This window comes from Elephantulus edwardii, unplaced genomic scaffold (genome assembly GCF_000299155.1).
Source record: "Elephantulus edwardii isolate Elephantulus edwardi_28Jun2011 unplaced genomic scaffold, EleEdw1.0 scaffold00065, whole genome shotgun sequence".
In the NCBI taxonomy this organism is placed as follows: Eukaryota; Metazoa; Chordata; class Mammalia; order Macroscelidea; family Macroscelididae; genus Elephantulus; species Elephantulus edwardii.
Genome location: NW_006399815.1, coordinates 1,428,105 through 1,440,587, shown reverse-complemented (window position 1 = coordinate 1,440,587; position 12,483 = coordinate 1,428,105). Strand labels below are relative to the sequence as shown.

The window sequence follows — 12,483 nt, the reverse complement described above, 5'->3', positions numbered from 1 at the left end:
TGGCTACTGGTGCTAAGAGTGTTGACCATGGAGCCAAGCAGACTAAAGTTGTTAACAATCTCAATCTCTTCACCATCCATCCTGATCTTGAAATTATCTTTTTTACTATAACACTATTAAAGTTGTTAACAATCTCAATCTCTTCACCATCCATCCTGATCTTGAAATTATCTTTTTTACTATAACACTATTATTCCTCAGTTTCTCATTCTGGCATACCAAATCATGACTGTCTGATTCAAAATGGCCCATTCCCATCCATCTCAGATAGATCACATCAATTATTTATTAAGAATAATGAAAGAAATTTTTTCTTTTCAAAGAGAAAAGTGAACTGGGGTTAGAATGGAGGAAAATGTGTAACAATGATGGAAACCCAAGTTCTCTATAAACTCACTAAAATGGCAATTAAAAAAAAATTATAGATTCATTTGAAAGACAAAAAATTATTAAATGGAATCTTAAAGGATCTATAAGGGAATTTCAATAAACAGTATAATATGAATTAATGAAAATAAGAAGTTACAAATAAGAACGAACTATAACTTTTTGTTAACCATGTAACTCATCTCATCACCTCATTACTGTCAAGTCAGAACGAATCCATAGCTGACCCTCCTCTGAGTCTGAGGCTACAAATCACACAACAGGAGATTGCCATCTTTGTCCCTCATAGCTGCTAGTAGATTCAAATTGCCAGAGAAGCACAGCCTTGGGATTAGCAGTGCAAGTGCCTACACACTACACTACCAGAGCTCCCACTTTGTAACTGCTTTCACCAGCCCTCCAATCAGAACCAACTCCTGGCTGACCCTCCACGTATGGGTTTTCATAGGCAGTAAATCACCAATCTTTTCCTGCATAGCAACACGATTCAAATCGTGTGCCTTTGGATAAGGAACTCAGTTCCTTACCACTAGCCACATATAAACATGTTAAAACAATCCCTAAATTTAGGTGAGTAGTAAGAAATTGTGCTGCAATATCAAAGGCATGTGGTTTGAATCAACCAGCTGCTCCATGGGAGAAGAATAGGCAATCTCCTTCTGTATGATTTACTGCCTCTGAAAACTTGCCAGAAAGATAATTATGAGTCTGTTTCTACTTCATGGCACAACAACAAACTCAAACATTTCTTTAATTATGCTTTTACAAGTTTATATGATTTACATCAATTACTAGAATTCTGAGCTGATAGACTCCAAAGGTCTTAGTGTATATAATATTCAGTTCTTGAGTTACGGAGCTCTGGTGGCCTAGTCAGTAGGGAGTTGTGCTGCCAAACCAAAAGTAGGCAGTTCAAACAAAGCAGCTGCTCTGTGGGAGAGAGATGAGCAATCTCCTCCTATATGATTTACAGCCTGTAAAACTCACTAGAGGATCAGCTATGAGAAAGTTTTGACTTAAGGGCAATGAGTTAGAGCATTACAAAATTGGAGTAAATATTTTTACAATATTAAGAATTTTAATATAATAACAGTGATGGAAAAAAATTCCTATACAAGAAAGTAAAAGTGAATACTCAGTAAAATATATATACTTTTATGTTGTAATGGCTCTAAATTACCATATCTTTCTCTGAAATGGCCTGCTGTTTCAACTGTTGTCCTTCAATTTGATTTTTCTCTCCTTCAGTTGACTTAACTACTTTGTCAGTTTCCTTTGAGGGTGAGATTTCTTTGGGTGTTAAAGCCTGTAAGACACAGCAGTAAGCTAAAATAAAGCAAGTAACACAAAATGCATGCTTATTTGATTTCAAAACACTAGATTACTCAAATATACTAGAATTTCTGCTACATTTCAAATAAACAACTTAAAATAACATTTTCTACTTCAATTCAAAGCTTTTATTATTTGTTAAGTTTAAAAACAGAAAGTATACAAAGATTTAATGCATATCTTCCTTCAAATAAAGTAAGCTGGGTCACTAAAGGTAGCTGCCTCATTTATTTATTCAACATTTTTTTCTAAATTATTGCACAGACCAGGCATTTTCTAGAAGCTATTTTCAAATATAAGAAGATAAGTAAAACATAACACAAAATTTCTGTTACTATTCAGTCATTATTTGATCTAAGACATGATATGGTTCATGATTATAATCAAATTGCTGTATCTACCAAACAAACTCATATGCAATATGTAAAGTAAATATTTAAAAGCCTATTTCTTCACTTGACATTTTTTTCTCAATGTTTCAACAGAGAGCAAAGCAATTTTAATTCTGATGAAAGGCAGCAAGTAAAAGAAACATGTAACTGTTCAGTATTACACTAATTTTATGTTTAAGGAATAACATATTTCTGACTATAAAAAAGTGGGGTTTTTGCTAAAGTATAAATGAAGCATGGGGCAACTTTAAAATTATAAAATCAAAGATATACGCAAAAGTTTAATACAGAAATTACAGCAAAAGTCATAAAAGAAAATATCAACATGATAAAGGAAAAGAACTCTTAGGCGGAAAAGTCAAGTGTTATCAGATCAAAGGGTCTCCAACAACTTTTTCAGATAATAAATTCATGATCTTCACCACTACACTGCCTATAATTTGCAAAGAATTTACCAGAACTCTACAGTATAAAGAATTAAATTAAGAAAATTTCCATACCAATATATGGAACGTTCTAATAGAAAGTCTATAAAAAACCCTTTATTTCAACAAATTAGGATCATAAGTAACAAATTTCATTTAAATTACTATAGTTTACCTGATTGATTTTCCTGAGTTCATTTGTTGCTTCAAAGTTATTTGGTTCCAATTCTAATACTTTTTCATAATCTGAGTAAATCAGAAGATAAAGAATCTTTGAAAGCTATTTGGTATTAAAGAACATATACAAAAGAATTTGCTACATGGGACAAACAGGCAACTGTCCTACAGTTAAATGAAGGGAGAACTAATAATAGGGACTAGCTTTTCTCCACTCTCCCAAGTATAGAATTCTGAGAGAATCCTACAATAAACCTTCTTCCACAAGACTCACAAGTAATACTTGTACCCTAAGGTGTGCAACATAAAACCAAGAGCAACAGAATCCTATTACATACCAGATTTATTCCAATTTTAAGATTTCTAATACACAAACTGGTTATGTAAAATAATAAATGGTTTAGAAATAAAAGCATGCAGTGAGTTTTACACGTGTTACTTTTAGTTTCTTAACAGTCAATACTAGGTATTTGAAATTCTACTTTACAAATAAGAAATTAAAAGTCACACAGTTAAAATTTGGTGAGATAAGAATCTGAACCAAACTAGGAGTGTATTCTTGCCAAAGCAACTGATACCTTCTAAACTGCAAAACTGAGCTTTGTTCAAAAGAAATCTCCAAGAAACTGATAAGGACGCTGCTTATCTAATAAATTTCATATAGTATATGAAAGATAAAATGCTGGAAAATTTTTTCAGATAATAATGATTATGAAGATATTAGTACCTTTCTTGGCATATTCTAATTTTTGCAAAGCAAATCGAGCAGCACCTCGTCTGGCGTAAGCTTTTGTGTAATTCCTATTTAAGGCAATCGCTAAATTACAGTCAGACTCAGCAACAGCAAATCTGTGATTTAAAACAATGAAAATAAGGTTAACAAAAACCACTCATTAAACAAATCCTTCAAAATGTGTTTCTAAGATCTCTTACAGTTCTCAACTGAAGGCCTCCTTTTCTCCTTAAGGACTGCTGGTGGCACAGGACAGTAGTAATGCCCCAGGACATGCTGGGTCATTAACACATTGCTGCAAATGATGGCTATTGCCATCCCGCACATTTTAATTAATAGAAAAAGAAACAACATCATTCATACGGCAGTCATAAACAATTGAAAAAAAAAAATGTGTTTCTAAGCACAGTTGTCAATTTAAAAGTGTGCAGCCTAGAAGATCAGTGGTCTGAATCTACCACCCAGTCTTAAAGAGCAAGGAGGCAGTCTGCTACAGTAGCCTCACAAACCTGATTGAGGGCTGTCCTAAGCCAGACTCAACTGGCTGGCGGTGGGTTTGGTTTCATTTTCTTTTAGTTAGGTCAATTAAAAACAGTAACTTGTACTTGAAGGGAGGGAGAGGTGTATGTTAGATTTCACATTCTGTTGTTATTTTAAAAACCCCCAAATAGTTGCTGTCAAGCAAACATGGGGAACTCATTTCAGAGTAGAACTTCCTAATTCAAAATTCTTTTTTCAACAGGCTTTATCAAAGCAGTTTAGGTTTTCAGAAAAATCAGAGTAGAACTGACACACACTACCCTCCCAAAACATTAGATTTCACATTCTGTTGTTATTTTAAAAACCCCCAAATAGTTGCTGTCAAGCAAACATGGGGAACTCATTTCAGAGTAGAACTTCCTAATTCAAAATTCTTTTTTCAACAGGCTTTATCAAAGCAGTTTAGGTTTTCAGAAAAATCAGAGTAGAACTGACACACACTACCCTCCCAAAACAATGTCCTTATTAACTATCTTGCATTCAACTCAAACTCATCTCATTGCCATTGAGCTGAAACGGAGTAATAGCTGACCCTCCAATGGGTTTTCAGAAGCAGTAAATGGCATGGAAGGAGATTTCCCATCTCTGTTGACTTTGGGTTGACAGCACAACTTTTTACCCTGTAAGCCACCAGACCTCCTGTATTAGTATGGTGCATTTACTGCAACTGATGAACCATTACTGACACAGTTATAATTATAAACTATACAATAGAATTTACTGTGTTGTACTGTTCTGTGGGGTTGAAAGAAGTAGCATGTCTACAATTACAGTATCATAAAGAATATTTCTGCCACTCTAAATATACTATGAGCCTCTAACTATGCATCTCTTGCCACCCCTGCTCCCAGTTCCCACTGATCTTTTTAACCTTTACACAGTTTTGCCTTTTCCAGAGTGCCACAACGTTCAAACCATAAGCTTCTTTCATGTGTTGTTGCTGTTATGTGCCATCGAGTCACTTGCAACTGATAGCAACCCTATGTACAACAGCCCTGAAACCTGCTCTATCCTGTGCCAACTTTACTGTCTCTGACATGCCTACTCACATTACCCCAGTCACTGTATCAATCCATCTCATCAATGGTCTCCCTCTCTTTCTCCATCCTTCTACCATTTTAACCATAATGTCCCTCTCTAAGAACCAGTTCCTCTTTGTAACATGCCCAAAGTATGTTACATAAAGCCTCAGAATCCTTGCCTCCAAGGAGCAGCCTGGTTTCATCCTCTTTAGGAAAAACCTCTTTGTTCTCCTGGCAGTCCATGTTATATTCAACACTCTTCTCCGGCATCACAACTCAAAGGCATCAATTCTCTATTATCCCTAGTCATTGGCCAGCTCTCTAATGCATAGCAAGCAATTGCAAAGACTATGGCCTGGATCACGCGCAGCTTAGTCTCCAGACTGACATTATTGCTCTTCAGTACGCTGGAGAGGTCCCTGACTGCTGACTTTCCCAATACAATTCATCTTTTGATTTCCTACCTGCTAGTACCAAGAGTGTTGATTGTGGAGGGAAGCAAACTAAAGCTGTTAACAATCTCAATCTCTTCACCATCTATCATAATGCTGCCAATCGGCTCAGTGGTGAGAATCTGTTTTCTTGATATTGAGCTTAATCCATATTGAAGGCTGCAGCCCTTGACCTTCTGCAGCAAGTGCTTCAGGTCATCTTCATTTTCAGCAAGTTGGGTGGTATCATCTGCAAAACGCAGGTTGTTGATGAGTCTTCCTCCAATCCTGATGCCACATTCCTCCTCATAGAGCCCAGCCTCCCGGATGATCTGTTCTGCATACAGATTGAAAAGGTATGGAGACAGAATACTTCCCTGGTGTACACTCTTCCCGATTTTGAACCTTGCAGTGTCTCCTTGCTCTGTTCTGACAACTGCTTTCCGGTCCAGGATTAGGTTTCGTATACGCATATTCAACTGTTCTGGGATTGCCATTTTTCTCAGAGTCTTTCACTTAGCAACATGCATTTCAGCTTCCTCTATGTGCTTATGGCTTGAAGTTCATTCTTTTTCATTACTCATTACTCTATCTGTGCATATGCCAAGGTTTATTTATTCATTCACCTGCTAACAGACATCTTTGCTACTCCCAGTTTTTGGCAATTATGAATAAATCTGCTATAAGCATGCATGTGCAGCTTTTTGTGTCAACACAGTTTTTAATTCATTCAGGACTATGAATGCTAGACTGTATGGGAAGTCTATGTTTAGTTTTAGAAGAAACTTCCAGATTGTCTCCAACTTCCTGTCCTCCAAACTGGCTATTAATCATCACTTTGCATTTCTACTAGCTACAAACAGGAGTGCTTTTTGTCATCCTGATAGGTATACAGGGAACTCTTATAGCAGTCTATAGGAAATTGTGTTGCTAACCAAAGGCAGCACCTCTCTGGTGATTCAAATCTACCAGCTGCTCTATAGGTAAGGAAAAAACAGGCAATCCCTCCCCCATACAATTTTCAGTCTCCCAAAAGCCTGCTGGAGAGAGTTTATAATGACCAGACAAAAGTAAGTTTGAGTTATTTAAATAGGTTTTTTAATATTTTTTTAATACAGTGGTATCTCGTAGTTTAAAATTAGTATTCCCTAAAGATACATATTCATTTTCTTCAACTTCAATGTGAACCTGCACATGAGTAATTGATGGTCTGTTCCAGTCAGCACCTGGCCTGGTTTTGACTGTTAATACTGAGCTTCTCCAACAATTCTTTCTACAGAGACAGTCAATCTGATTCCTGGGCAGTCAATCAGGTAAAATCTGTGTGTACAGTCACCTCCTCCTGTGTTTCTTAAAAAACATATTGCAATGAATAAATAATTGAATGTACAAAATTCTATCATTCTGTCTACAGGTTCATTTCTGATCCTCATTTCTATATCCCAAGTCATAATTTCCAAATCCCATTCTTCATTGGTTCCAACTTTCACAGTCAATCACCAATTACTATTAATACACTTTGACTACATAGTTGGTCAATTTCAGACTACAAAAGTTGGTAGAATTCTTCAATTTCCTCTTTCTTGGCTTAGCTGTTGATGTATATGCATGAATAACAGTTGCATTAACAGGACTTCCTTTTATTTGTATGGATAGTATCCTATCACTTAGAGCACTGTACTTCAGGATAGATCTCAAAATGGTTTTTTTGACTATGAACACCACTCTTTAATTTTTCATTCCCAGAACAAATCATCATGATTGTTTGATTCAAACTAGCCAATCCAGTCCTTCTAAGGTTGCTAAGTCCTAGAATATCAATCTTTATACATTCCATTTCTGATAACTTACAAATGTCCTAAATTCATACTTCATATATTCCATGTTCTAATTATGAATTGCTGTTTACAGCTTTTTCTCACCATTTTTAGTATCTCCCACTCTAATGCTCTGCCTCTATACCTAGACCAAGAAACTACCATCTGAACAGAGCAAGAGAACACTGTATGGTTTAGAATCAGGAAAGGTATGTGTCAGGGATATATTAACTCTCCATACCTATTCAATCTGTATGCTAAGAAAATCATGCAAGAAGCTGGACATTATGAAGAACAATGTGGCATCATTGGAGTGTGGCATCAGGATTAGAGGACACTCATCAACAACTTGAGTTATGCAGATGACATGACCTTACTTGCTTGAAAGTGAAGAGGAACTGAGGCATTTGCTGCAGAAGATCAAGGACTACAGCCTCTAATAACATCTCAACATCAAGACAACAAAATTCCTCACCACTAGGTCAATGGGCAACATCACAATAGATGAAAAGACTGAAATTATCAGCAATTTCATCCTGCTTGGAACCATAATCAACATCCCTGGTGCTCCAGTCAGGAAATCTAGAGATATATACAACTGGGAAAAGTCTGCTTTTAGAGACCTTTCCAAAGTTCTGAAGAGCAATGATGTCAATATGAAGACTAGGGGACACCTGACTCAAGCCAGTCTTTCTAATCATCTGCTATGCCTCTGAGAGCTGGACAATGAATAAGGATGACAGAAGAACTGATGTCTTTGAACTGTAGTGTTAGAGAATAGTACTAAATATATCATGGACTGCCAGAAGAACAAACAAATATGTCTTAAAGAAAGTAAAATTAAGAGTGTTCCTTAGACGTAAGGATGGCAAAGCTTCATTTCACATACTCTGGGCATGTTGCTAGGAGAGCTATTCCTTAGAGAGGAACATCATGCTTGAAAAGGTGCAGAGTCAAAGAAAAAAAGAAGAACCTCAACAGATGAACTAACAGAGTGACAGCTGCAATAGGTTCAAGTGTGTCACAGAGATAATGAGGATGGAACTGGATAGGACAGGGTTCAAATCCGCTGTTCAGAACATCGCTATGACAGCAGTTACCGTAAGTAACACCAACAAAGATATATATAATACTGAGCACCTTTTCATACACTATTCTGCTATCTTCTTAGTTAGGTATCTATGCAAATCTTCCAACATTTTTAAACAGAATTGTCCTCTTATTGTTGAGTTTCAAGAGTTCCTTGTATATTTGAGGAGAAGGGAGAGCTCGACAGCATACTCTATAGCAAACTGCACTGCTAACCCAAAGGCAGCATTAGCCAGGGGTCTGAATCTACCAGCTGCTCCCAATAAAGATGAGGAGTCTCCTCGCATTTTACAGTCGCAGAAACACAAATGTGGGTCATGATGAGTCAGAACCAACTAGACAGCAATGAGTTGAGTTTTGTGTCTTTTGAATATAAATCTTTTTTCTAATTTATATTTTCCAAGCATTTTCTCCCTGTTTGTGGTATATTATTTCTTTCTCTTAATAGTGTCTTTTGCAGGGCAGAGTTGTTAATTAAGTCCAAATTATCTTTTCTTTATTCCCCCTTTATGAAACATGAACCTAAAAAGTCACTGCCAAATCCAAGGCCACCTAAGTTTTATCCTAATGTTTTTGCATTTGACATTTAGGCCAATGATTATTTTGGTTTCAATTTTGTGAAAGATATGAGATCTACGGCAAGTATCAATCTTTCTCTTCTGTCAAACATCAATTGTGCAAATTCTATTAATCTATTTCTCAAAAATAATTTTGAGGGTTTTGTATTTTGATTTTTTAAAAAACTGATATTTTAAATTGAGATAATTGTAGATTCACAGACAAGTTAATATAGAAATCATATACACTTTACCTAGTTTCCCCAAATGGTAACATTTTGCAACGCTATAGTGTAATATCACAATCAAAACACAGACATTAATACAAATTTCTTATTCAATGTCCCTAGTTTTTATGGTAATAGTGTGCGAGTGGTTCTATTCAATTTAACCACCCATGTAAGGTCATGAATATGCAAGATACAGAAAAGTAGAATCAACAAAGAAGTTTCAATAACAACATTCTGTTCTTACCATGTATGTGAGTTTATTTAAAACTATATTTCATAATGTGCATATATGGTCATATTGTATAGGTACCAAAATGCAACATTCTGAAGGATAGTGCTGAACACAATGTATACAAACTTCGTTAAGTAAACCACTATAAAATAATATTGTTTTAAAAAACTGAACATTTTCCTGGTCTGTGAAGGTACTAATATCATAAATCTCAAAGCACTAATAATACACTGAGCTCTGCTATTTAAATAGTAAAAACTACTCAATATAATTACGTATATATTATAAACATATTGTTTTTATTCCAAATCATAACTAAGACATGTTAAGAAATTGCTCCTTGACAGTATTTGCCTTTTTTAAAATTCGTGTGCGATTATGATAGGTCAGCCCTTGCTTTTAATAAGAATGCAATACATCTATATTCTTCAACATGAAACATTTACTTAAAAGGTAAACAAATAATGAAACATATTATAAACGTACCATAATGAAAGTCCTCTAGATTAAATAATGGATAAATAATTTATCAACAAAAGGAGATGATGCTGTTGTTGTTGTGTGCCATCAACTAAGAACTAACACACAGCTGACCCTCCAGCAGGTTTTCAGAGGCTGTAAACTGTACAGGAGGAGCCACTCCTCACCTTTCTCCTTTAGAACAAATGGTAGAATTGAACCACCTGCCCTTTGGTTGGCAGTACAACTCCTCATCCAGTAGGCCACCAAAGCTCCCATATTCCTAAAAGTTCTATCCACATAACTTTTTATTCTTGGGTGAATTAGGTAAAGAATATCATTACTCAGTTCTTACGGAGGACCACTTTCGTAAAGAGAGCTACAGGAGCATAACTCAGTAAAAGGGAGTGAGGATCTTAACAATTAACAAGTGAAAAGACAAAGAATGCAGTTTTAATCTTTCTTGCTCTTCTTATTATGAAAGGTATTTTGAATGTCTATTTTAAATCAGTCTCTATGTACACACAAAATACCCACACACATTACAGAAATTCCTTACTTTCTCAATCTGAAGTATGCAGAAGCTCTGTTTGTTGGTAACACAGGATTATATGGATCAGCATCCATGCCTTTGGTATAGCATTCAATTGCTTCATTATATTTCCCTTGTTTGAAATACTTGTTGCCCTGAAAAAGCATATGAATCAGTTATATACTGACACTAAATCCAAGTCATGTTCTTTTAATATTATGCACCCCTTCCTTTTCTTATTAGCTGTAAAATCAAGAATAACAGAAAAACAGAATTCCGCCAACAGTCTTTTTTAAAAAAGCCAAAATTTACCATAGAGTTATTACACTGCTGCAACATAAGCACTTTTGCAGAAAAATAAGTACTTAGCACTAGACTTTTCCTTACGATATTAACCCACAAAAAGGAAACAATAAAAAGGCATCAATTAAAGTTTAATCAGAAAAGAATTTCACATTTTTGTAAAGCAGGAAAGATGGTTTTCTAATAATGGTATTTCCCTCAGGGGGTTATTAAATGTTACAGAAAGTAAGCAGAGATGACCCAAGGGTGTCTTAACAAAAATCTATATAAAATAATCCAGGGCTTCCACAAGAAAAAGACTGATAATGCAATTACAAAATGGGCAAAAGGCATGGAAAGACTTTTCACAGTGGAAGACATTTGGATGGCCAACAGACACATGAAGAAATGCTCAAAATCATTGGCAGCAAGAGAGATGCAAATCAAAACCACAGTGAGGAAAGTTTAACAGGCGAGTAAGAAATAAATGTTGGAGAGGATGCGGAAAGATTCTCATACACGTTGGTGGGACTGTAAAATGGTACAATCACTGTAGAAGGCAGTTTGGTATTTGCTCAAAAAGCTGAACACAGAGATTCCATATGACCCAGCTATTCCACTGCTAGAAATATACCCCAAAGAAAATACAACTGAAACACAAACAGATCTGTTCATTGTAGTGTTATTCAGATTTAAGAACATAGAAACAGCCCATATGTCCATCAATATACAACTAGATTGAGAAATTGTGATACATTCACTCACTGGAATGAATACTATGCAGCACTAAGGAGCAACAATTTAAAAAAATAAAACATGGGAGACCTGAAGCACTTGCTGCAGAAGATCAAGGACTGTAGTCTTCAATATGGATTGAAGCTCAATAACAAGAAGACAAAGATTCTCACCACTGGGCCAACTGGCATTATGATGGATAAAGAAGAGATTGAGGTTGTTAATAGATCCTGCTCAGCTCCATAATCAATACTTTTGGCACCAACAATCAGAGAATCAAAAGAAGAACTGCACTAGGTATATCTGTTGTCAGGGACCTTTCCAGAGTACTAAGAAGCAAAGATGCCAGTCTAGAGACTAAGGTGTGCCTGAGACAGTCCATGGTTTTTGTAATTGCTTGCAATGCATCAGAGAGCTGGATAATGACTAGGGATGATAGAAGAGTTGATGTCTTTGAGCTGTGGTGTTGAGAAGAGTCTTGAACATACCATGGACAGCCAAGAAAATAAATAGGTCTGTCTTAGAGTGAAACTAAGTTTGAAGCTCCGTCTCACAAACTTTAGGAATGTGGCCATGAGGGACTGAGGCTTAGAAAAGGACATTATGTTCAGACAGATGGAGGACAGTACAGGAGAGGAAGACCTGCGTGAGATGGATTGATACATTAACTAGGACAATGGGGGTAGGTATATCAGAGTCATTGAGACTGTCTCAGGATAGGGCAGGCTTCAAAGCTACTGTACAGGGTCATTATGAGTCACATGTGACTTGACAGCACATAACAACATGGGATAGGCTAGAAAGCATTATACTGGGTGAATTATCTAAAGACTCATAAGAACAAGAACTACATAGGACCATTATTGTAAAATCAAAAAGATAACTAGTCACTTCACTGAAGACGACATTCAGATAGCTAACAAGCACATGAAGAAATGTTCAAAATCCCTAGCTCTAAGAGAGATGCAAATTAAAACAACTATGAGCTATCATCTCACCCCAGTAGACATAGCAAAATTTAACAGAACAGCAAACAACAAACGCTGGCGAGGTTGTGGAGAAACAGGAACCTTGTTCAAACTGAACAGTTGTTGAAACTGGAACTCACTGT

The 12,483-nt window shown here is 36.0% G+C and overlaps 1 protein-coding gene across 2 annotated transcripts in view; it reads right to left on the bottom strand.

Moving 5' to 3' along the window:
* RPAP3 (RNA polymerase II associated protein 3) overlaps positions 1–12,483 on the bottom strand; it is a 61,483-nt gene that overhangs the window by 39,614 nt on the left and 9,386 nt on the right. For both annotated transcript variants that reach the window (XM_006888168.1, XM_006888169.1), the window contains exons 4-7: positions 10,383–10,510; positions 3,441–3,562; positions 2,712–2,782; positions 1,568–1,693 (exon numbers count right to left, since the gene is read on the bottom strand). In XM_006888168.1, coding sequence (XP_006888230.1) covers positions 1,568–1,693; positions 2,712–2,782; positions 3,441–3,562; positions 10,383–10,510 — 447 coding nt within the window. The remainder of the gene's footprint in view (positions 1–1,567; positions 1,694–2,711; positions 2,783–3,440; positions 3,563–10,382; positions 10,511–12,483) is intronic.